Below are 27,922 nucleotides of genomic sequence, written 5' to 3'. Positions count from 1 at the left end.
TGACAAACGACCCAAATTTCTAGATCACTAGAAAATTAAATGATTTTTTCATTCTATACGATAAAATGTTCATGTGTGCGACTTCCTGTCAACGGAAGTCGTCTTCGTTATCTTTTAACTACAAAACGCGTATCATTTGATTTATAACACTTTTATGATGGTAGTCATTTATTCGTTTTTTTTAAATTATAAATTAATGCGCTGATTTTCCTACTTTGCATACAGCGAGCAAAAACTCTATGCACGCCACTGCCTCTGACACACCCAGTGGTAGCGTAATGAAGGGAAATTATTTATACGACAAATGACAGTAAGCCTTGACCACCCCACCATCGAAATGTTGAAAAAGGTACAATTAAAATAAATAAAAAAAATATATAAAGTTGAAACTGCAAAGTAACAGGTATTTACAGTTGCAAATAATGATAATTAATCATAGGATAATTAAGTTTTATGCTTAGTAAATTTTCCAACTGATGGCGCCACAATCAGCAATGCATCCAATCAATGTGAAAGGGATCGTCGCATATATGCAAGTTTCAAAAATTCATGCAATATGGATGTTTAACCTTCTCTTCCCGGTGTTGTGTACTTAGTACACATTGCTTCTAGTAACCATAATATCTATGAATATTATAAATACAAGGCTAAGATTTTAGGTATTCCTCCATAACATATTTACGCATTGATTTAAAAAATAATATTCATAATAATAAAAATTACAAATAAAAATTACAATAATGTGCCTTCACCGATTTTTCCCGTGCCGAGGGCACATTTTACAAAATTTACTTCTAAAATTATAATGTTAGAAATTTATTTAAGCAATCAAATACGACATGGCTTAATGATCCGATCTATTTTTCAGATCTGCCCACTTCTATTATCCACTTACGAATAGTACTTTTATATTTAATAGTTTCTTATTTTAATGACTTTATAGATGATAATGGAAGCAGGTTGCACAACTTTATTGGATAGTAATCAAAGTTCTTTTGACCAAATGTATTGGATTTTGTTGACAACATTTTGAGTGTGTCCAAATACTTGTCCACAAATCTCGATTATCTCCAATTATAGGAGGATTTTTCGTATTATTTTTTTGACATCTCATCAAAGATGAAGAAGAACATGGAAGTGTGGGCATTTACGGGGCTGACGACCGTCAAAGGCTGGTTAAGTTATCACTTTACACACGTGTAACATTCACCAAAATCACCCATTATTGACAAATACATTACTCAAATTCATGGAAGTTCTATATATTTTGTTTGATGTGTTTCTGTGTGAAGATCTTGTAGTTCTATGTACGATATCATAAAGTGTGTTATATATACATATTTGTTTTTTATTTATTATTAAGTACTAGTAAGGGACAAACCTTTGAAGAAAGGGTTGCGTTGTGCAGCTCGTCAAGGGTCGGCCTGTACGCAGCGTGAAGGGACATTATGTTCCTGTAATTGTCCATTCGCGGTAGAGCCTCCCTAGTGAAATGCCTGCGAAACCAAATAAAAAATATCAATAAGTATGCAAACTCCACCTCTACGAAAAGCGAAAAGACGGAAAGACGCCATAAAGAAGATATTATGTATTATATGATACTGTGCATCATGTATCGTATTTTACTCATCTTTCTGTCTTTTGTAACCTTGAATACCTAGGTAACATTAAACAAAATGGAAGTTTATCCTGTGGCAATTTTTATTTCCCTTATAAATGGTGTCATATACTAAGCATATTTTTTTAAATAAATGCATTTATTTAAAAAAATATGCTTAGTACATGACACCATTTATAAGGGAAATAAAAATTTCCACAGGATAAACTTCCATTTTGTTTAATGTTACCTAGGTATTCAAGGTTACAAAAGACGCAAAGATGACTAAAATACGATTTCATGTATTATTTATATGATATTGTATATAGTGTATCACAGTTATTGAAAATATAAGTACTTAATACACGACACCATTTATAAGGGTAATAAAAATTGCCAAAGGATATATTTCCATTTTGTTTAATATAACCTCGATACTAAAGTTTACAAAAGACGGAAAGATGAGTAAAATTCGATTTTATGTATTATTTATATGATATTGTGTACAGTGTATCACACTTATTGAAAATGTTGGTACTTAATACACGACACCGATTATAAGGGAAATAAAAATTACCAAAGGATATATTTCGATTTCATTTAATATTACCTAGGTACTCAAAATCAGGACATTAGGAGCAGAACAAGAATAGCGGATATCATAGATCGGGGTAGCAAGACTTAATTGGCAATGGGCAGGACATGTTGCGCGACAAAAACCCCTCAAATTTTAAGACCTTGGGAGAATAAAAGAGGCGTCGAAAGACCTAAAAAAAGATGGTCTGACGAGATAGCTCGGCTGTCCAAAATTAAAACACAGTAAGGGACATTTTTTTAGGACGTTTTTTTGCATTTTTGGGCTTAGTAGAATCTACTTAATCCAAAAATGCAAAAAAAAACGTACTACAAAAATGTCCCTTACTGTGTTTTGAGTTTGGACAGCCGAGCTGCTGTGGGGGGTAAAAACTGGCTGCAAGCAGCAACCGACCGAAAAAATGGAAGGACAAGAAAGAGGGCTATATCCAGCAGTGGAGCACATAAGGACTAAGAAGAAGAAGAAGATAAAAAAAATGCCCAGGTTAATTGCGTCATTTCTTAAAAGTTGCTTTGAAACTGGTAAGCGATATGTTTTTTTTATCATGAGTTTTGTACCTAGGCTGATACTAATGATCTGAAGCCCTTACTTTGTTAGCCCTGAGGGCCAATCTAATATCAGAGCTGGTTATTATTTTTTGCGTTGTTTTCTTTGATAATTATGTGTGATATCTGGTCTGTAACATACACCACATATGGTTTTTACAAGTTTTCCTTATTGACAAAATTACGGCTGGGTTCCAGAACGATTTTTACAATAGAAACCTCATTTCAATTACAAAATACACACGGTGAAATTAAAATGAACGGTTCTGTGCAAACACGACATGTGTGCCGGTAATAATAAAATAATTTCAAATACAATATACATTTCTGAATCGAGAGATTAGCATAATAATGCAACAATGGAGTCAAAAGACGTATCTACATTGCTAGTGTGAGCGATGAATTTATTTGCATACGATCATACGGAAATATTGTGTGCGTATATACAATATGTACGATACATACACAGAGAAAAAGACACATACTGAGATACAAAATATTCTACGATGGCAATGTTCCTCCGGTTGCAAATTAATTCAATGAGCTGTATAGTGAATAAAAACGTATTTTTGACCCTTCAAAGCCTTTTATATTATAATTACAATAGACCTAAAAAAATACTTCTTCTAATCCTTATCCGCACCCAATGGTGCATAGGGCACTGCATCGTATTGACGCAGTATTATCTTGATCGCTACTTACATGAAGGCAAGGTACTCCTGCGCTTCAGAGAATAGTCCAGGGTAATTTGAAATAAATATTACAGTGTATTATCACTTATGTTTATTTTCATCCCCCCCCCTGGGAATCGAACCCGGAACCTCCAGCACGGTAGCTAAATATGCTTACCATTACACCACGGAGGCGGACAAAAACACAGTGTACTCTAATATAATGTTTTTGCAATTTTTAAAAACAGATTTAACATCATAAAATAGGGTCTAATCTGTCAGCAATCATGAAAATATAGCAACGAAATAAGTTTTTTCCCGTCTTTTTGTAATGTGTTTTGCATATCATTTTTTCACATAAATATTGACTATATGCAGACACTATTAATGTAGTAAATATATATTTTTTTAAATACAAAAAAACTGCGTTTAAAAATGTAATAATATCGTTTTTTTCATTTAAAAAAATCAACTGTAGCTTAGTCAAGATTAAAAGTGAAAAAAAAATAATCAAGTTATCGAAGGTTTGCGAAGCAAAAAAGCTGTGTGACATATTTAAATTTCGCATATTAAAACAGTTACGAGTGATACGCATATTATATTTTCAAAAAAGTGAAAACATTTTTTCTGTAAGGAAAAAAAAGAAAACTATATCTAAACCTATACTTCTTAGTAATTCAAAATAATCAATATTACCTCAAAATATAAACTAAGTTCGTTCCTTAAATTAGTTCGTAAAATAAACATAAAAATATATTCCCAAAACGGATTGAATCTCATTCATTTGGGCAGTAAAGGGTTAACACCTTATTTCCAGAGTAAATATAATGTTAATAATAAATAATTATACACCGGGACATTTTTTCAGATGATTTTTTTTTGTGATGGTAACGAAATTTGTTTGAGTCATTCATTACTCAAAGCAAACATAATTGCTTTATTCGAAAATTTTCAAATCATTAATATTTATGTTCTCCGGTACGTGTTTTTGTGATTTTTCACTTATATATATATATATATATATATATATATATATATATATATATATATATATATATATATATACACATATATATGTATAATTACACATTTCATCAATCAAAATTTTATTCGTAAATACAGCTTTTTGTCAAAACCATTGTGTCTAGTGTTTCCAGGTGCTGAAAAAATAATTAAACAATACTTTTTCTTCAAAATGCAAAAACAACACTTTCTGCCCTGTAGCGGGTAAATATTAAGTTTGAAATATGCCGCTTTTGCTGGGATATAGTACATTTTCTGGGCATTCCGAATACATACACAACTGAAAATTGACGATTTTTGATATATCGCTCACTCCTTTCAAGAACGTCATAAATCAAAAATCGTCGATTTTCAACTGTGCATGTTTTCGGAATGCCTAGAAAATGAACTATATCCCAGCAAATCGGCATATTTTGAACTTAATATTTACCCGCTACAGGGTAGAAAGTGTTGTTGATTGCATTTTGAAGAAAAGGTATTGTTTAATTATTTTTTAAATATACTAAATATTTTTCAAATGGAGAAAAAACCTTCAGGTTTTGCCTAAAAAGATCTGTTGCACAGTAAAAAGTTCGATAAGTGGCTTGATATTTATTTTTAATACATTTTATTATATTTTTAAACCTTAAAAACGTTCTCCTGAAAAATCAAGATTTTTGATTTATGACGTTCTTGAAAGGAGTGAGCGATATGACGTCGGTGAAAGGAGTGAGCGATATGTACCCGTAAGCTTTAAAATGGTGTAACGTGAGTTTTTTTCTTTTTTATATATTGTAGATTTCGCTTCCTCAGCATTGAAACCGCGCATTTAAATTTCAAACTAAATTTACCAAAGTGAAAACATCACACATGTAGTGGTGTATAAACTACATCCCAAGAAGGACGACTTAAATGATCGTGAAACCATTGTCTCGTTGCGTTTCAGCCTGAACATCAACCACTACATATGCGCGATTTATCTAGGAGTGGTTTGACCGTATCAATGGGTAATAAACTTACCTGAAGCTCTTCAAGTACTTAGTGTCGTGCACATAGGAGTCGTGGTGTGGCGTGAGGGGATCGTCACTCTCGTCCCCCGAATGCTCGTCACTCGTGTGACCTCCATCTGCTGTCGCCATCTTGAAAAAAAAATGTCATAAAGTTATATATCGTAAAATTTCAGAAAAGTATCTTATAGCTGGCTCCTAGTTAGATATATGTCTCTCAAAACTAGCTTTAAAAAAGGGCATTGGTCTCCCATCGCTAAGTACAAAAAAGCATTGATTTCCTATCAAGAGTCAGTAATCTGTGATCACAAGTAAAAAGTGGAACCATTTCTCATCACTAGATTCAGGGAGGCACAGATATTCCATCAAAAACAAAAAAAGGGACATCGATCTCTCATTGCTAGCTACAAAGAAGCATTGATATCCTTTCACTAGTATCGAAGGGGCAATATTCTCTTATTATCAGCTTTAAAAGAGTTAGTAATCTGTCATCACAATTTCAATGTGAAACGATTTCTCATTACTAGCTTTAGGGAGATACAGATACTCCATCAAAAACTAAAAGAGGGACGTCGATATCTCATTGCTAGCTACAAAGAATTGATTTCCTTTTACTAGTTTCAATGGGGCAATAATCTCTTATTTTCGGCTAAAACAAGGTCAGTAATCTCTCGAAAGAGGAATGATTTCTCATCACTAGCTCCAGAGACACGCATGTATTTCATCAAAAGCTAGCGAAAAAAGGGACGTCGATACCTCATTGCTAGCTACAAAAGAGCATTGATCTCCTATCAGTAGTTTAAAAGTCGCAATGATCTCTTATTTATTGGTTAAAACAAGGTCAGTAATCTCTCAAAACAGGAATAATTTCTCTTAACTAGCTCCAGGGAGGTAGAAATCTTATATCACAAGCTAGAAAAGAGACATCGATCTCTCATCACTAGCTACAGAGGGGCGATGATATTTTATTACTAGCTAAAAAGGGGCAATAATTTTTCATCAATACCTTCATTGAGGCGTTGTTGTCTTGTCACTAGCTCCAAGGGATATAAATGCCTAATAAATAAATACAAAGCTTGTAAAACGTTGAACTAACGAATCCATTATTATTCAATGTCAAAATATAAGATGCAGTGACTTCTTTTAATTGCAGTTTCATTAACCCATAACTGTAAGTATGCAATGTATGCACCGACACCTATATAATTATATATATTTACCTCAACATTTTTTTAAAGTTTTGCGGATAAAAAAGGAGCGAAAAATTTTAAGAAAGAGAAACTCATTAACATGTACAGATGGTGTAAAATTCTTCGGAACAGCTCAGAAATCATCATTACGGTACATAATCACATAGAAATAATAATAATTTCGAATTCGCAATGCCTTCAAGGCCTGCTTTTAAATAAGAGTTTACTTATGAAAATTTTTAAACAATAAAATAATATTGTAAGTATTTAGGTTCATCTATGATTTTATCTTGAAGAGTCAAAGATACCTAAGATTTATTTAAAATTCATTCACCGGGCATTCATATTTTTTGCCGTCAAAGCAAGCCAGTTTTGGTAATATTTTGGACTGTGATCAACAGAATATTCAGGATTTTAAAACATAAGAACCCAAAAATATGAAAGTTTGAAGAAGTGGCACTCGAAAAACTGATCTAAAGCATGTATGTTCGGAAAATTCATAAAAGTGGAAATATTTCGGAAACTAAGACACTTTTACTGAGGTCATATATTCATGCTTTGGTGAGTCATGAGCTGGCCTAACACCCCTCAAGGATTATGGGACACCCTGTATATGAATTATTTTGTGAAATAATTAAGGATAGCCCTAATAAGTATTTGTAGGATTAAAAATGATAGCAGGGCAACAAATTAAAATGACTTTCTTTTAAGTAAACTGTAAAAACTATGGTTGAACAACTGTTCCTTATCCAGTCACAGGGGATACTAAGAACTTACATACGTACGTAGGTAGGTACACACACTCGAAACTACAAATTGCATGAATCATATTCCGAATCTGATGGAACCAATTTACATCTGACATTTATCTCGGGGTATATAGAGAAGAAGAGATGTATCATCACAAATGCATGTATTTTAAATACCAAATTACTAACGTACATTCGCCCACTGACAATAATGAACAAAGTGAAAGAAATGACAACATATTTTACATTATTCGATTCATATAACTGTATGACGAAAAGCAGCATTATTAGCATACTGTATAAAAAAACATAATAATGCCTTAAATCGGTGAACTGTAAATATTGTATTTTATAAGGCAAATTAACTTGTGAACTTTGATTCTGGCAAAACTAACGTTTTGTAATAATGACGTTTTTACTCGGCAGGGCAATACATATATGTAGGTACATTTCAGAACTTTTATAATTCATTAAATTCTCGAGGACTTTTGAAAACACACATCGAATCTAACCATGTGTTTATTGTCTAAATATAAACACATGGTCTACATATTCTAAGATGAGATAACCAAAAACATTTATACATATTAAAATTCTCAAATATCTTGTGAACATCAAAGAGTTATAAAAAAGAAACATGTTAGCTGAACATATTTTTTGTAGAATTTTCGCAAGTAGGTACGTTCTCAAAATCCTGTAATTTCTAATTTAAGTTTTACTTGGTAAATACCACTATTTCTTAAAATTTATTGTGACACGTTTTTGATGCAATCCGCATCATTTTTAAACACCGTATGTGAACATAAGTCTAAATATTGGAGTTGTTTCCTTGGGACGTTAACAAAAAATATATAATAATAAATAAATATTTGATTTTAAAAATAATAAACAGCTTTTGTCCCCTCTTCATCCTTCAACGTCCCAAGGACACAACTCTAAAATCTAGACTAAGCGTCACATACGGTGTTTGAAAGTAGTGCGGAATGCATCGAAACACGTGTCACAATAGATTTTAAGAAATACTAGTATTTACCAAGTAAAACGTAAATTTAAAATAGATAGATATAACCAAAAAGTAACTGCCAAATCAATCAATGACATCCTATAATTACGTTTTGAATATTGAAAGTATTAACTTTGTGGATCATATTGATATATTATTTTGAGAAATAAAAATACTTTGTTTTTTGATCCACTCACATTTTTATAAACAACCAACCAGTTTCGGAAACAACCTGTTGCCCTTCCAGGGTTTAATAAATGACTAAACATATATATATATATATATATATATATATATATATATATATATATATATATATATATATATATATATATATATATATATAAAATAGAAACAGTGTACAAATTATTGGGTTTCGATAAGGATACATAAAAATGTGAGTGGATCAAAAAAACAAAGTATTTTTATTTCTCTAAATAATATATCCTTTCATAACATCTGTTAAAATTTTTTAGAAAAATGAGCAACGAACGAAGATAACAGACCGCTGTGCTGCAGCGCTGGCGCTGTGTTATAAAAATAAAAGACAGGTTGTAAGCCCTGTAAATACCCAGACTTCCATGTTCTTTTTCATCTATGTTGAGATATCGATGAAAACATACTCTTTTGATCTTCTAAAATCATAAAAATAACTATGCTGAAAAATGCGAAATTAAAGAGGCCATCAAAGACGAGTTACATAACGGAGTTGCATTTTCAACAGTACAGTAAAATCTTAAAATAACGGACCTCTTTTTAACGAATTTCGGATATAACGGACAAAAAAAATTAATCAAATGTTAAAAAAAAAATGTCCTGTTAATATTATACATGCTTAATTAGAAATCAAACGGAAACGTCATTTCAAGTCGAGTGTCAGTTTTGTTTGTGTTTTGTTATATTTCTTTTGCTATATTTCCCGTTCTGGAGGTCCCGGGTTCGATTCCCTGGGGGGGTCAAATAAATTTAAGTGATTTTTTCACTGTAATATTTATTCAATATTACCCTGGACATGTACCTGAAGCGGAGGGCTGATCACCTTTCCTTCATGTGTTAACGATCAAGATAACACTGCGTTTATATGATGCAGTTCCCTGTGCACCATTGGGGTGCGGATAAGGGTTTGAATTTATTTATTTCTACATACATACAGTGTTCATATTTTCAAAAAAAATGTTTTTTTCACTTACATATTTCAATACTTTTTTTATATAACGGACTTTGGGCTTTAAGAGATACCCTCTCCACCACAATTAGTCCGTTATATCGAGGTTTTACTGTATTCCGTTATGTCAAAAAAGAATCGCTAACAATATCTGTAGAAAAGACCTATTGAAGTGCCAAAAACAGGAAAAATGAACGACTATTAAGGCACTTGCATACAATTTTACGAACAAAAAACGATGATTAATACATATATCTCACGGAAAATGGTGAGCGGTTTAGCGAGAACTATTCTTGCTCTAGTAATTCTAGCATAAAAAAGTCAACGACCCGTTTTGCACTGAGTACTGAATCTAACGTAGAGAGAGACATGTCTGACCCGATGAATACCATAAATCGCTTGCCACGGTCGGTGTACAATGTGCGCCCATAGGTAAATGGAGGGTTCTTCTTCTTTGTGTGCCGTGTTAGGTTCCACCAACCCCTCCACTCCTCTCATCATGGTCCAGTCGCGGATATTGCGAAGCCACGATGTTCGCTTTCTGCCAAATCCTCGGCGTCCTTCTGTTATCCCCATCATTATGATTTGCAGAATGTAGTATTTCTGCAAGAAATACGTGACCCAGATAGGAAATCTTCCGAACCTTGATATTGGACAAGAGTTCTCTGTGTGATCCAGCTCTTCTAAGTAATTCTTCATTTCTTATGGATTTTTATCGATAGGTGGACATTATCATTAGATTTCAAAAATGGATTCTTTATAGAAGACCTTTTTATTAGAAATTGTGCGCACTTTTTGGGAATTGGTAGATTTCATTACCCATGGCAGTTGTAGCTGATCGAAGTGTGAGACGTCATTTGCCAGCATCAGCCGATTCATTTGTAATACACAGTTTTTTAGATACTCCGTATTATGCATCTATTTCTACACAAGCATAAATCGATGCATAATACGCAATGATTCTATAGTTACCCTTTCGGTAAAGCAAAAAGCAGTGTATTTCATGCAGCTATGGAGTGATGTGACAGAATTTACAATTCCCAAAAACTTGATATTAAAAATAATATTTATTAGAAACCTACGTTTATCTATGAGCGCACGTCAATACAAGTGGGAGAAAATGTAAAAAAAAACCTTTAAATTTATTTTTTTACTAAACTAAAACAGATTTTTAATATACAAATGAAAAAAAAGAATTAAACTAATTACGGGTTTCGTTGATAACAGCTGAAAAAATGAGTACTTGTACATAAATTGATATTTGATATGCATAAATTTGATTTTTAATTTGTCAGTCATCTGTTTACGCTGGTAACAGTATGATTCAATACATTGGCACCATTATTATTAGCGCATAGCAATTCCATGACCAAATTCGGACTAATATCTGTCGCTGGTTAATTTCCAGACGCAGTGCTGGAATACCGAAATCTAGACTTTAAAAATTTAAAATTCTATGAAATGACTTTTCTTTAAATGTGATATTTCAACGTTCATTTAAAATTTTTTATATTTATGCACATAATAGCTAACCAACTAACAATTAAACCAAGGGTAGGCAGAGAACATAGAACGCCACACCAATCTGTCTTTGCAAACAATCTTCGCCTCCTCTACATTCATTCATCTCTTCAAACATATCCGACTCCTGATATGACCACTTTCAAGTATTTAAAATACTTATAATGCCAAATATTTCTCGATTTTCCCTTCTTTCTAATACCAACTTCATTCGCCTCATAATGATCGAATGTATGTATCAAAACGACATCTTCGATCTTGCACATATTCAAGGAAAATACCACAAGGCGAAACAATTGTCACAAAATGGATATAATTTTTTTTCAAACAATAAAAAACCACTTTAATAGTACCTATCACACAATGGTGAACACTTCAAAGAAAATGCCATAACTAGACGAAACAATTGTCATAAAATTAATTTTTATGTGTTTTTTTAAACAATAAAATACAACTTGGTAGACTCAAAAAATCAGTGCTTGATTTAACATTTAATACTTAAATTAATATGGAGTTCTACAAATTAAACGCCAAATCTATTAATATATTTATTATAACCTATCACACAACAGTGAACACTTTTTAATAATAATATTTTTAAATGTTTTAATTTGAGTATTCCACCACTGCGAGACGAGGAGACATGGAGGAACGAGTCTGACTCACAAAGCAGTCTGCCTTGTAGAAAACGGTTAAAAGACGGTTTACGTTTTTGGAGCAAACTAACATACTCGCGCGTCACACTATATCTACTTGGTAGAGATGTACATGACTTTGCTAACACATCATGTTATTTTAACTACATTATTTTTTGACATCTCATTAAAGATGTAGACGAATATGGAAGTCTGGGCATTTACGGGGCTGACGACTGTCATAGGCTGGTTTAAGTGAACACTTTACACACGTGTAACATTCACCAATTCTACCCATTACTGACAATCACACTACTCAAATTCTTGGAAGTTCTATTTATATGAACCTATTCAGAAACATTGTTCTTGAATCACTAGAACTTCACTAGAGACATCTATTGGTGAGATTAAAAGAAGCTTTAAATACCCAGAATTCCATATTCTTCTTCATCTTTGATGAGATGTCAAAAAATAATATGAAAATTAACTCCTATAATTGAAGACAATCCAGATTTGTGAACAAGTATTTGGACACACACACAAAATGTTATTTTAATTAATTCATCTTACATGCATACTCGCATAAGAGAATAAAAGAAAACATTATTTTTATGCAAGACACATTAAACTCTGCCTCCGTAGTAAAATGGTCAACACGCTCGGCTACCGTACTGGAGATCCCGGGTTCGATTCCCAGGGGGGGGGGTCAAATAAATATAAGTGATTCTTTCACTCTAATATTTATTCAATATTGCCCTAGACTGGTACCCGAAGTGGATGGCAGATCACATTTCTTCCGTGTGTTAACGATCAAGATAAAACTGCGTTTATATGATGCAGTGCCCTACGCACCATCGGGTGCGGACGAGGGTTTGAAGAATGAGACCACTTAAACCAGCTAATGACGGTCGCAAGCCATGTAAATGCACATACTTCTATATAGTTTCAGCTCCACTTAGGATGCAGTACCCTAACACTGCGTTTATATAATGCAGTGCCCTATGCACCATCAAGTGCGATAAATAACAAAGTCTGGGCATTTACAGGGCTAACGATCTGTCATAGGCTGGTTAAGTGATCACTGGACGTTTAACACGTGTAAGCCCTGTAAATTCCCAGACTTCCATATTCTTCTTTACCATGTATGTTGAGATGTCAAAAATGTAAAACAACTCCTGTGTGGAGTAACCCAGATTTGTGAACAAGTATTTGGACACACTCGAAACGTAGTGAATTAAATTACTTATTGAATTTTAACAAAATTGGGAGCAGAACCTTTTTGGTGTAATACAGTGGTGTACTCACTAAAGCTGATAACTACTACTACTACTACTACTACTACTACCATCAAGCCGTTTCCTCGCAGGGGTAGGCAGAGAGGATGGAACGCCACACTCTTCTGTCCTGACATACACTCCTCGCCTCCTTCACATCCATACATCTAGTCAGTCATACATGCCCTCCGATTACGCAGACTTTTGACACCGCCAGATTTTAGGTTCTGATTGATCTGATCGTGCCAAGTCTTTTTCGGTCGTCATCGTTCTGTTTTCCCTCTCACATTCGCAACATATATTTTCTTAGTCATTCTCTCGCTATCCTTTCGCTCCACATGTCCATATCACCGTAAAGAACTCTTCCTAATCTTTTCAATTATTCCTCGTTCAGCCTTATATTCCTTCGTTTTTAATTCTCATACAATGATTTTTCCTCCGTCTGAGGGAGCGCATTTCAACAGCGTTCACTCTATTTTCATCCTTCCTTTGCCAGTTCCATGTTTCGCTTCCATACATTAGTGTCGGTACCAGCACGCCGTATTGAACCGCTAGCTTGGCTTCCAGCGTATTAATTAAATATACATTATTTGCAAGGGATTATCTTTCCTGGTTCCAACTCTAATGTATGGAAGTGAAACATGGAGTTGGCAAAAGAAGGATGAAAGTAGACTGAATGCAGTCGAAATGCGATCTCTCAGAAGAATGTGTAACAAAACGATGTATGATAGATGTGCGAATAGTGAAATAAGGAAGGAATGCAAAGCTGAGATAAGCATTATCGATAAAATTAAGAAAGGTGTGTTGAGATGGTTTGGACATGTAGAACGAATGAGTGAGGAAAGAACGGTAAAACAAATTTATGAGGCGAATGTTAGCGGGAAAAGAAGCAGAGGAAGACCGAGAAAAACATGGCACGATCAGGTATGCCAAATACTTGAAAGTGGTCAGGTTAGGAGTCGTAACAATCGGCGGGTATGTATGAGGAGATGCATGAACGCGGAAGAGGCGAAGAATGTTTGCAAGGACAGAGTGGTGTGGCGCTCTATTCTCTCTGCCTACCCCTGCGGGGAAGCGGCGTGATGGTTAGTTAGTTAGTTAGATTATCTTTCTTATCTAGTATCTACGCCATAAAACTGTCATCACATTAGGCAATTATAAATGAACGAAACATTAAACTACATGTGTGAGGAATTCACGTTTACATTTAAGTGGTATTCGCGTGACGCTAATAACGTTCACACGAATTTAATTAACGTTAAAGTATTAGGATCATCAAGTCTTTATGCACGCATTATCATCAATAATTAATATTTTAAAATTCTTTAATTAATTCGAGTATTTTTTGTAGGTAGATGATTTCGTATAAATGGGAAGTATGTTTCCTAGGGATGGAAAGATAGATGAAGATAAAGAAAGGAGAGTGAATGCTGACAACAGAGTGAATGGTGCACTGAAATCAGTTATAGCAAGAGTCCTGGCGCTAACCCTGATGGATGGAGTTGGCAAAAGAAGGATGAAAGTAGACTGAATGCAGTCGAAATGCGATCTCTCAGACGAGTGTGCGGCAAAATTATTTATGACAGATGTTCGAATGGTGCAATAAGGAAGGAATGCAAAGCTGAGATAAGAATTATAGATAAAATTAAGAAAGGTGTGTTGAGATGGTTTGGACATGTGGAACGAACGAGTGAGAAAAGAACGGTAAAACAAATTTATGAGGCGAATGGAGTTGGAAAAGGGAGCAGAGGAATACCGAGAAAAACTTCAGCACGATCAGGTATGTCAAATGCTTGAAAGCGGCCAGGTTATGAGGAGGTGCATGAATGTGGAATAGGCGAATCATTTTTGCAAAGACAGAGAAGACAGTGGTGCGGTGTTCAACTCTCTCTGCCTACCCCTGCAGGGAAGCGGCGTGATGGTTAATTCAGTATTTTTTTAATTGTTGCCTCGGGTGGTACCAATGTAGGGCTTGACACGGCAGAAAAGAATTTGATATAAGTAAAATCATTATTATTTTATTATGATATGTAATCCATTCTTTGTATTCTCTTTTCAATAATAATTCTTTAGAAAATGACTAAAATAAACAAGTACTTGGATGAATAATACATCCCTGGAGAGAGCTTGAATACAAATGGTGGTACACACTCCCTAAGTGCGCTTGTGCACTTCACGGAATTTTACCGTCCGGCAGTCCGGTTTTTTAAAATAAAAGCAACTAAGACAGCTTAGCGTGATCGAATTTACGCGCACCGTGATCACGCTCCGATCAAGCGCACCGATCCGAAGAAAGAAAGACAAAAGCACAAGTCAATCCAAGCCAAATCATCCATTTTTATAATGCAAACTGATGTACCGGACGGTAAAATTCCGTGTAGTGCACAAACGTCCTAAAGCCGCTGGTGCACTACACGGAATTTTACCGTCCGGCAGTCCGGTTTTTTTTTTAATAAAAGCAACTACGACAGTTTAGCGTGATCGAATTTTACGCGCACCGTGATCACGCACCGATCCGAAGAAAGAAAGACTAAAGCACAAGCCAATCCAAGTCAAATCATCCGTTTTATCATGCTAACTGAAGTGCCTGACGGTAAAATTCCGTGTAGTGCACAAACGCCCTAAAGGTCGTGAACTTGAAACCGGTTACATTTAGACTTGCGACGTAATTTACGTAACGTAAGTAATATATGAGGTTTTACATCATACACAAGAATGCATATAATCTTCGATTAATGATGAATCCGTTTTTAAGCTTTCACCTGTAATCACGACAACACAAAGATTGTTTGAAATATATGTAAGCTTGTTAAAAATATCTAAGCTGTTAAGGGCAACTCGCGATCTTCAATTCAGAACCCTGATAGCTGCGCTAGAGATCGGAAGTGTTTTACAGCCTTTTTTTTTTAAATATTCATACATATATATTGGAATTTGACTTTTTTTAGAATATACTTAGAGTATATTGAAATATACATATTAGTATATCCACATATATATATATATATATATATATATATATATATATATATATATATATATATATATATATATATATATATATATATATATATATATATATATATATATATATATATATATATATATATATATATATTAGTCCACCTCCATAGTGTAGTGGCTAGGCTACCATGCTGGAGGTCCCGGGTTCGATTCCCAAGAGGGTCAAAATAAATTTAAGTGATTTTTCAGTCTAATATTTATTTAATATGACCCTGGACTAGTACCTGAAGCGGAAGGCTGATCACCTTTTGTTCGTGTATTTAACGATCAAGATAACACTGCTTCTATACAATGCAGTGCCCTATGCACCGTTGGGGTGCGGTTAAGGGTTAGAAGAATATTGAAATAATATTTTTGTCATTTTTATTTAATTCCTTACAGTTCAATAACACTTTTCTTTTCAAAAACATATATTTATTACGAAGGAAAACTTATTCTTTCAATACAAAAACGGTATTTTAAGTTTTTCTTCGAAATAAATATAGTTTTGAAAAGAAATTAATAGTTATAAGGTAAGGAGTTAAAAAAATATTTATTCACCAAATTTCAATACATTTTTTTAAATAGTGCGCGGACAACTCATGTGGCTTCTCATGCAGCCGGTCGCGTACTGACTTTGTATGTGTACTCTAGTACACCTTTAAGGAAGTACATGTTTTAAGCAAAAGGCAGTATATAAATTATATAAATTTATCAATATAATTATTTTAAACATTTAAAAAAAATTAATACATTTATGTTTCACTATGAGTTAACAAAATTCCATAAGTTTTTCTTCGAAATAAATATAAAGAATTGAAAAGAAAAGAGTAATTGAAAGGTAAGGAGTATTTTTTTATTATTGAAACGTTGGAAAAAACGTGTGACTTCTGGCGCAGCCGATCGCGTACAGACTTTGTATACTTCAGAATACACCTTTAAGGAAGTACACGTTTTATGAATTATCCAAAATTCAGATAATGATTGTTTTTAACATCAAAAAATTGTTGAAAACATCTATGTTTCAGTATGGGTTAACATAGCCACAAACTACACACTCACAAACTATATTCGTTTTTAGAAATGAACGCACGATTATATAAGTTGAATAAATAAATAGGTAGGTACACACATGTCCATACAATGACATAAGTACAATACATGAATATAATGTATAGCGGTTTTTACCCCCAATAAAATAATCGTTTCATTGTGCTCCATAGCGTAGAACTCGCCAATACAACAGAGGCGTATTAACTTTTTTCAGGGAAATAAAAAAAATATATTGAAATTTCTTGTTGAAACTACGTCCTAAGATAATAGATTTACCGCGTCGTGGTTTGCATTAGAAGGTCTTTGGCATTTGTCCGATGAGTATTCCGGTGAATGAATAAATTTCTTAAATAAATAAATATGAATGGGTTCTTTCCCAACTCTTAAATTATTATTTTTTTTATTTTTACATTTGTTTTTTATTTATTTATTTGTTTATTTAACTTTTTATACAGAATGAATTTACATAAATAAATTGAATATTTAATAAATGTTAACATTGAACCTTATTCGGCTGTTAGAAAATAAAGAGCAAATTGTGCTTGTACGTTAGTATATATACTACTACTACTATGTACTACTACTACCATCACGCCGTTTCCCTGCAGGGGTAGGCAGAGGATGGAACGCCACACTCTTCTGTCCTGAAAAACACTCCTCGCCTTCTTCACATCCATACATCTAGTCATACATGCCTTCCGATTACGCAGACTTTTGCACCGCCAGATTTTAGGTTCTGATTGATCTGATCGTGCCTCTATATTTTCTTAGTCATATATTCTTCTTCTCCGTCTTAATCCTCATTGCTGAGGGTTGTGACCCTTGCAGAAGCAATGACTCTTCTCCAGTTATCCCTTGACTGCGCTGCACGTAGCGCTCCAACCACTGAGGTGCCTGCTGCTGCCTTAACTTGATCGGTCCATCGTGTGGGGATCTTCCTCTCCCTCTCTTTCCATCCAGGCTACCGATCACAACTAGTCGTTCCAGGCTATCCTCGTTGCCACGCGCAACGTATCCAAAGAACTGGAGAATCCGTCGGGAACAGATATTAGTCATATTTATATATATATATATATATATATATATATATATATATATATATATATATATATATATATATATGTGTGTGTGTGTGACGAATGTGAGACGGAAAACAGAACGAGGACGACATAATTAAATTAAAGATAAAAAATATAATTAAAGTGTCAGTTACAGGGCTTTGAAATCACATATATATATATATATATATATATATATATATATATATATATATATATATATATATATATATATATATATATATATATATATATATATATATATATATATATATATATATATGTGTGTGTGTGTGACGAATGTGAGACGGAAAACAGAACGAGGACGACATAATTAAATTAAAGATAAAAAATATAATTAAAGTGTCAGTTAAAGGGCTTTGAAATCACATCGTGATTAAGGTTTAGGCACACATGCCGCAGATTGACGATACCACTCCAAACTTTATCGCTCATTCCTTATCAGTGTTTATCCAGCAAAGTTTCAAACGGTAAAATAAACGTTAGGTACCCATCGGTTTATTTATCAAAAGTCCGTATCGCTAGAAAAAATATTTTGATTTAAAATAAAAAAAATATTTAAACCATATTTTATTGGTATAATCGAATATTGTTAACACTACAAATATTTTGAAATATTCTGATGAAAATGAAAAATACCTTTTACCAATCCGATAGCAGAAAGCTTAGTATTAATTTTCAGATGTACCGATGTATAATGACCGTTTTTTGCAGTAGTAATAAAAATAATAAATTTCGACAATATATTGTGGGTATACTGGCAAAAAACGTTAACTATAATTGCGCTGTTTGTATAATACCCGTTATTTAAGGCCTTTAGCCTGAATAAAATACCCACTCACAACATTTTAAGTTTGTCTAAATGCTTGTTCACAAATCTAGATATCTCACCAATAGATGTCTCTAGTGAAGTGTGGTGATTCAAGAACAATGTTTCAAAATTGGTTCAAATATATATGTAGAACTTCCAAGAATTTGAGTAGTGTGGTTGTCAATGATGGGTAGAATTGGTGCATGTTACACGTGTATAAACTGATCACTTGAACCAGCCTATGACGGTCGTCGGCCCCATAAATACCCAGTCTTCCATATTCTTCTTCATCTTTGATGAGATATCAACAAATAATGCATAAAATCTTACCAGGGTTTGAAGAACATTTAATTCTAGGCTATATATTGGCTATCCCACCTTAATTAAGCATTATTATGCTATAATTTTCATCTTTTTTCATATTCTTCTTCATCTTTGATGAGATGTCAAAAAATAATATGAAAAATACCCGCTTTTAAACACTAAGTTAAATTAACTTTTAAATTTAAAAAAATGGGCAAGAAGCCGACTCTGTCTCGTCACATAATGAACTGATTTTATATGAGAAGATTACCCTTTGGGAGGTTTCCATTGAATCAATGATTAAACCTTCTAAGGCAGGGCATTTGCCCTGCCTTAGAAGGTTTTTCCACGTATTTACGTGGAAAAAAACCTTATTAAGAATTAAATTTTATTTCTGTTTTTACTATATTTTTTTGGACGATTCCATTTGAAGCTCACAAGTTGTCGTCCGGAGTGGACGCTGCGAAATTCTCATTTAAAGCAACATTTAGGAGTTTTTTCCCATTTTTCAAATCACATTTTTTCAAATCACATTTGCATGTGGTGTACGGAGTGCGTGGAAGTTTTTGGTATCGTAAGGGAAGGGTAATTAACTATAACCTAACTATGAGTATTTCAATGTTTTAGAATTAGTACATAAACCCTGATGATGACAAGGTTCTTGTCGAAAATGGTTGGAAAAAGTGTACCAGTAAAAAGTGGTTAAAACAAAGTTGTTTTATTTTATAAAATTAAATTTTATTTCGAAATTCGATTATAAAGTAAATTTGATGCTTTTTTTTAAAGCTAATTGCTATGCGGAATATTTTCATATCAATTTTTAATTTGACTGTACGCGAACCCTGAATTCGAGCCTTAAGGCCGATGTATCAATATATATTAGGTGTCTTAACACCTCTTTGGACCATAGACATCAGCAAATAGAGCCGCCAATAATTAAGCAATGTTGCCAATATTAAAATAATTACATCGTTTCCGTGACGTCACTCATTACCAACTTACGAAAACAACGTATTTACGAAGGCGAATTTTCCACAAGAAAATGATGAATGAAAATATTGATTGTATCGGCTGTTATAAACACAAAACGAGTCTAATACAATCCTTTATAGGTTAAGTATGTTAAATTAGATATTCCTCCCGTCTGATAATGATGCTTTGACAATTTTATACTTAAGTTTTATACTTAAGGCCCAATATACGATTAATCGCAACTTAATTTTATTTAAACCCAGGCAACATTTAACGTAATTGAATTTTTGCCAAAAATACCGTTTTTGTATTGAAATATGTACTAAGTTTTTCTTCAAAATAAATATATGGTTTCGAAAAGAAAATAATTATTGTTAAGGAGGTAAGGTAAGTAAAGAGTTAAAAAAATACAAAAACATTTTTTCAATATATAATCTAAAAAAAAACTTAAATTCCAATACGCGTTTTATTAAATCGCTCATAAAGGCACGACCGACCTCTTCCGCGATCGTCCGCGTTCTGAATTCGAATACTGCGAATTCCCCCTTAAGTTGGAAATAAAAAAAAAGAGAACAAGTTACGAATTTATCCTAAACATTTAATCGAAAAATGATTGGACACATCTGTGCAACAATGTATTAAAATAAGTGAGCTTAAAATACATTTTGTCATTTTATTGTCATGTTTGATTACGCGGAGGTCATAAGTCATTCGAGTAAAACGATTACGATTGCGTTTGTTTTTTTTATAAACAACACAATGTTAAAAAGCGTATTGATCTTTTGATTCTCTTCCGCACCCAACAGTGCAAAGGGCACTGCATCAAATAAAAAAGTATTAAATAAACTATTAATTTCATGGTGACAGTGTGATCACGTCTGCAATTCAGGACAGCGATACTAACCATCGACCATCGACCGCCATTAACCATCGACCATCGACCGCCTACGTAGTGTAATGGTCGGCACGCTCGGTTACCGTTCTGGAGGTCCCGGTTTTGGTTCCTAGGGGAGGGGTTAAATAGATATAAGCGGTTTTTCCACTCTAATATTTATTCAATATTACCCTGAACCTGAAGCGGAGGGTTGATCACCTTTCCTTCACGTGTTAACGATCAAGATTACACTGCGTTTATATGATGCAGTGCCCTATGCACCATTGGGGTGCGGATAAGGGATTGAATGAATGAATAAACATTTTATCGTTTATCAGCATACTATTCGTCGAAAATTACAATAGTGAAAAAAGTTAAGTGTATTAAAGCATTTACCTCAAAATTTGTGCGATTTTTGACATTGTGATAAATTTTCAACAATTTTAGACGAAAAATGGTTTATTATACTTGTTTATCGTGGCGTGTCTCTAGTTTCAAAAAAATTGTCGATGACTTGATCTTTGAACTTTCCCTTTTCCCCTTTTCCTCCCGTCCCTCATCCAGGTATTAATACAAATTTACATTTGAGGTATTTTCTAATTGGAATTGTACGAGCACTTATTTTGTGCAACTCATTTATATGAATGACTTGATGTTACTATCTTCTAAAATACTCAAATAGATGAAATTTAAAAAAAAATAATTGCTGCATGCTACCCTTAATACTACATCAAGTCGATTCCTGTATACGTATTTTGCACGTTTCATTTTAGAATACGATGGATTCACAAAGAAATGTAGATATATCGTTCCAAACATTTTTAATTTGTTGCCGACGGAGGTAAGAGGTCAAAATAAAATACGGAACAAAGGCAAAATAAAGGAATGGGTAAATGATCAAGATTTAATTCTATGAAAATTGTAAAATAGTTTTATTTTTTGTGTATATTCGGTTAAAATAGATTAAAAAAACTTTTAAAAAAGAACTCTACCGACAAGACACAAGCTCTTTGCAAAAAAAAATATTTTAAATATGTTTATAAGTAATTTAAAAAAAATAAATTGCCAGTGTTGGTAAAAATTTAGCGCAAAAAATCCCTACTCAAACTAATTCCGATATTTTCAAAACAGATACTCCAACTTCCAATAATATATTAGCATCATTACAAATAACATCCCAGGAGGAAATTAAAGAAATCATAACAAATATGAAAGGAGGATCTGCCCCGGGATACGACGGACACTCTGTTAATACATTAAAATTCATAAAAAAACAAATTTCTAAACCTTTGACACACATCATAAACCTTAGCCTCACAACCGGTATATTCCCTTCAATTTACAAGAAAGCCATTATCATCCCCATCTACAAATCTGGAAATCCAGAATCAGTCACAAATTACCGACCTATATCTCTCATATCAAACATAGGTAAAATCATTGAAAAAATCATTAAAAAAAGACTGTCCACATATGTAAATAAATTTAATATAATCAATGAAAACCAATATGGATTCATGGAAAAAAGAAGCACACAAGATGCAATTGCCAAACTATCATACATCATTCAAGATTCTCTCGATAAATCACTCAACTGTATAGGAATTTTTGTCGACCTAAGAAAAGCTTTCGACAGTATTTCTCATGATAAACTTCTATTAAAACTAAAATCTGTCGGAATTACGGGTAAAGCCTTAAAACTTTTCCAGAGTTATCTTCTCGAAAGAACCCAAATTGTCAAAATCAATGAAGCCTATAGCCAACCCCTTACTAGTAATTTCGGTATACCTCAGGGTACAGTCTTAGGCCCTTTACTATTTATCATCTACGTCAACGACATATTTCACCAAAACATCAGCGGTAACATAATATCCTATGCTGACGACACCGCAATAGTTATAAACGGACCCAACTGGAATACCGTAAATGATCGCGCAAATAAGGACATGAAAATCCTAAAATTCTGGTTTGACAATAATCTATTATCCCTAAATACAGATAAAACATTCTATATCCCATTTTGTATCCATAAACCCAAAATACCGACATATATAAAAATTACAATTCACAATGGTGACTGCAGGGATTCAAATTGCAAAAACTTATGTTCTGTTTTATGTCCAAAAAAAGAAATAAAATATCTAGGTGTAATAATAGACCAACATTTGAAATACCATAGTCACATTAATGAACTAGTAAAACGAATAAGAAAATGCATATATATATTCATTAGAATCCGAAACATACTAACCATCGACAACCTAAAAAGAGTTTACTATGCTATCGTTCACTCACTACTACAGTATGGCATTATTGCATGGGGAGGCTCATACAACAACATACTGAACTCAGTGAAAATAGTTCAGAAAACCATAATTAAAGTCATCTTGAAAAAAAAAAATATTTCCAACAAAATTATTATTTAAAAAATTTCAAGTCCCAAATATAGAATCCATTTATAAAAAAACCGCAGTTTTTCAAATACTAAAGGGTGACAACTATTTAAATTTAACAAAGAATTTATCATCGAGATTCTCAAACGATTTTTCTATTCCAAAATGCAACACCAAGCAATTTCAGCAAAACTTCAAATATTTGGCAATCAAACATTTCAATAAACTCCCTAAAGAAATAAAAAAAATAGATGATATAAAAATCCTCAAGAAAAAAATTAAAGCTCTATACATTTAAATCTTTAAAAAAATATATTAAAAAAACTATTATATCTTTTATTATATAACATTAAACCACGAGTGTAAGTCCCTTTCCAAGCACAAGAGCACAGACTCTTTTATGGAGAGGCACAGCGAATCGAAATATAAAAGTTCTACATATGTATAAATGATTCAAATGTTATTATGTTATAAATAAAAATGTAAATATATTAAATGAATAAAAAAAAAAAAAATAAATAAATATAAATGTGATGTAAGGTGCAGGAAGTCACAATTTTGTACAGTCTTGTATTTTTCAGGTACTAATTTCCAATTTTTTTTATAAATATATTACTCTTTTATAAATATATTTAGGACCGCGCATGATAGCTTACCTGGGCGCAGATTGAGTATGGTTGCTGTAGGACTTTGGATACGGTTTCGTTTTAAGCGTGTCTAACAATTTTACAAATATCCAAAAATAATATATTTAAAAGAAAAAAAAACACTAAATTCTACGTGCAACGGTGCATTCATCATGGACGCACATTGAACACTCGTGTAATGTGTTATTTTCTGTTAGGAATTCAATAAGATTCCGTTACGAAATAATAGGTTTTATCAAATAAAAAATACATATACACAATTTACATGATGGATACGTTACATGTGATACCGTACACGTAATAAAACGTTGAAAATATTATGTTAAGTTTTTAAAAAATATATTGTTTTTTGACATCTCATCAAAGATGTTTATAAACCACACTACTCAAATTCTTGGAAGTTCTATATAATTCAATTCAAACCCATATCCGCACCCCAACGGTGCATAGGGCACTGCATCATATAAACGCAGTGTTATCTTGATCGTTAACACATGAAGGAAAGGTGATCAGCCTTCCGCTTCAGGTACCAGTCCAGGGTAATATGGAATAAATATTAGAGTGAAAAAAACACTTTTATTTATTTGACCCACCTGGGAATCGAACCCGGAACGTCCAGAACGGTAGCCGAGCGTGCTGACCATTACACTACGGAGGCGGACAAAATTATATATAATTAATATACACAATTAACATGCTGGATACGTTACATGTGATACCGTACACGTAATAAAACGTTGAAAACATTATGTTAAAGTTTTTAAAAAATATATTATTTTTTGACATCTCATCAAAGATGTTGACCAATATTAAACAATGTTCTTGAATCACTAGAACTTCACTAGAGACATCTATTGGTGAGATAAAATGTTTCAATATTGGTTCATATATATAGAACTTCCAAGAATTTGAGTGGTGTGTTTGTCAATAATAGGTAGAATTGGTGAATGTTACACGTGTGTAAAGTGATCACTTAAACCAGGTTATGACGATCGACAGCCCCATAAATGCCCAGACTTCCATATTCTTCATCATCTTTGATGAGATGTCAAAAATAATATGTGAAAAATAACTCTTCATTTACAATTATCTATAATTGGAGATAATCCAGATTTGTGAACAAGTATTTTGACACACTCAAAATGTTGTAAAAATATGGTAGACAGGTTTCCTTGCTTTAAACAATTCATGATATCAAATATACAAAATGAAATATTTTATTTATTGTTTCGGCATTAACTTTGTGGTAAGACATGTTACAATGATTAAAGAAAACACTTTGTTTTTTACCAATTGAGTTTTATCATAGACTACATGTTTCAGAAGTTAAATTTCCATCATTTAGGTCTGTATAATAACTATTATACAGACCTGAATGATGGAAGTTTAACTTCTGAAACATGTAGTCTATAATAAAACTCAATTGGTAAAAAACGAAGTGTTTTCTTTAATAATTGTAAATGAAATATTGCTTAGTATTAGTGATTTTTCACTCTAATATTTACTCAATACCCTGGACTGGTACCTGAAGCGGGGGGCTGATTTTTTTAAATGTATTTATTATATAGACGAATACCTTAATTTTATACTTTTTTGTAGGCCGTTTAAAAAAGTGTCAAGTAGAGGGGGCTCGAACCTAGAAACTGTGACTTAGAGTCCGCGACATTAACCATGGGACCACAACCCGATTAATATACTCATGAGTCTTTAGTGCTAGTAACTTACTAGATATTATGAATTTAACTGAATGAGGGTAGAATTTCTTCTTCTTCTTCTTCTTTCTCTTGTTGTAGGCCTTGTGGCCTGTTTTTAAGAGGGATTACCCTCCTGCGATGTCGATTCCCGGCTATCGACCCATCTCTTTAATGGTCTGCCCAGAGTCGTCTACCATGGGGTTGGCCGTACAGTGCGATGTGGGGGAGTCTGGATGGTTCCATTCTCCTCATATGCGCATACCTCCATTGTCTCCTTCGTTGCCTTCCCTACCTAACGACATCTTCGATCTCGCATATTTCCCTGATCCTGGCATTACTTATTCTATCTCGAAGACTCTTGCCTGATATGCTTCTTAGGGTCTTTATTTCTGACACTCTAAGTGCGTTTTTTGTGGCAACGGTGTCCGCTCTACTTTCGATTCCATACGTCATGATGGGTCGGACACAAGTTTTGTAAATCTTAATTTTGCTACCGATCTTCATCTCAGGGCTTTTCAATATAGCATTTTTCAGGCATCCTGAGATGGCTGCAGCCTTGTTCACTTGCCCCATCACTTCGCATCGCAGATCCGTTTGACCACACAGGTCCATTTTTAATGTCCAGAGGTAGAATTTCGTCTAAAATAATTCTTAACGAATATAACGAAGCGATATGTACAAAAAAGAGTTTAAATTTAGATTAGATTCAAAGATTTTCATTGTCTTTTAGATGCTGATTTGCTGCAACCCTTTTTGGGAGATATTATGTCTAGATGATGGAATGTGCAATGGGGGCTGTATATTCGACAAGAAATACCAACGACATATCGCTCACTCCTTTCAAGAACGTAATAAATCAAAAAACATGATTTTTCAGGAGTACGTTTTTAAAGCTTAAAAATATAATACAATGTATTGAAAATAAATATCAAGCCACTTGTTGAACTTTTTACTGTGAAACAGATCTTTTTAGGTAAAACCTGAAGGTTTTTTCTCCATTTGAAAAATATAAAATATATTTAAAAAAAAAATAATTAAGCAATACCTTTTCTTCAAAATGCAAAAAGAACACTTTCTGCGCTGTAGCGGGTAAATATTAAGTAAAAGATATGCCTCTTTTGCTGGGATAAAGTACATTTTCTGGGCATTCGGAAAACATGCACAACTGAAAATTGTGACGTTCTTGAAAGGAGTAAGCGATATGGCACAATTTTCACAAAAAAAAGCAAAAAACATTGTTTGGTTTATTTATACGAGTTTCCATGGATTATTCAAAACATTGAACGCCGCACCGTTATTTCAGCGATCAAATTATTGAATATAATAATATTTAAATGTAAGTATTAATTAAGAGTAAAATATTAATTATGAGTGTAGTCCATGTATATTTATATTTAATAATATTTTAATACTATCTAAGTACTTAATTATGTTTTTATTATTTTTGTTATTTCTTAAGTTAGCTTATGCTACATAAAATAAACTATTTTAAAAACCTAATTTACTAAATCTACACATATATATATATATATATATATATATATATATATATATATATATATATATATATATATATATATATATATATATATATATATATATATATATATATATATATATATATATATATATATATATATATATATATATATATATATATATATATATATATATATATATATATATATATATATATATATATATATATATATATATATATATATATATATATATATATATATATATATATATATATATATATATATATATATATATATATATATATATATATATATATATATATATATATATATATATATATATATATATATATATATATATATATATATATATATATATATATATACATACATACATACATACATACATACATATATATATATATATATATATATATATATATATATATATATATATATATATATATATATACATACATACATACATACATACATACATACATACATACATACATACATACATACATACATACATATATATATATATATATATATATATATATATATATATATATATATATATATATATATATATATATATATATATATATATATATATATATATATATATATATATATATATATATATATATATATA

At 32.4% G+C, this 27,922-nt stretch overlaps 1 protein-coding gene across 1 annotated transcript in view; it reads right to left on the bottom strand.

Annotated features, from left to right (window-relative positions):
- Ncc69 (sodium chloride cotransporter 69) overlaps positions 1 to 27,922 on the bottom strand; it is a 97,441-nt gene that overhangs the window by 68,283 nt on the left and 1,236 nt on the right. The window contains exons 2-3 of the mRNA XM_088262951.1: positions 5,431 to 5,549; positions 1,382 to 1,496 (exon numbers count right to left, since the gene is read on the bottom strand). Coding sequence (XP_088119077.1) covers positions 1,382 to 1,496; positions 5,431 to 5,549 — 234 coding nt within the window. The remainder of the gene's footprint in view (positions 1 to 1,381; positions 1,497 to 5,430; positions 5,550 to 27,922) is intronic.

This window comes from Brachycentrus maculatus, unplaced genomic scaffold, assembly GCF_059751285.1.
Source record: "Brachycentrus maculatus isolate JH-2025_06_01 unplaced genomic scaffold, ASM5975128v1 h1tg000194l, whole genome shotgun sequence".
Lineage (NCBI taxonomy): Eukaryota > Metazoa > Arthropoda > Insecta > Trichoptera > Brachycentridae > Brachycentrus > Brachycentrus maculatus.
Note: the sequence above shows the minus strand (reverse complement) of the source record. Positions and strands in the feature narration are given on the sequence as shown.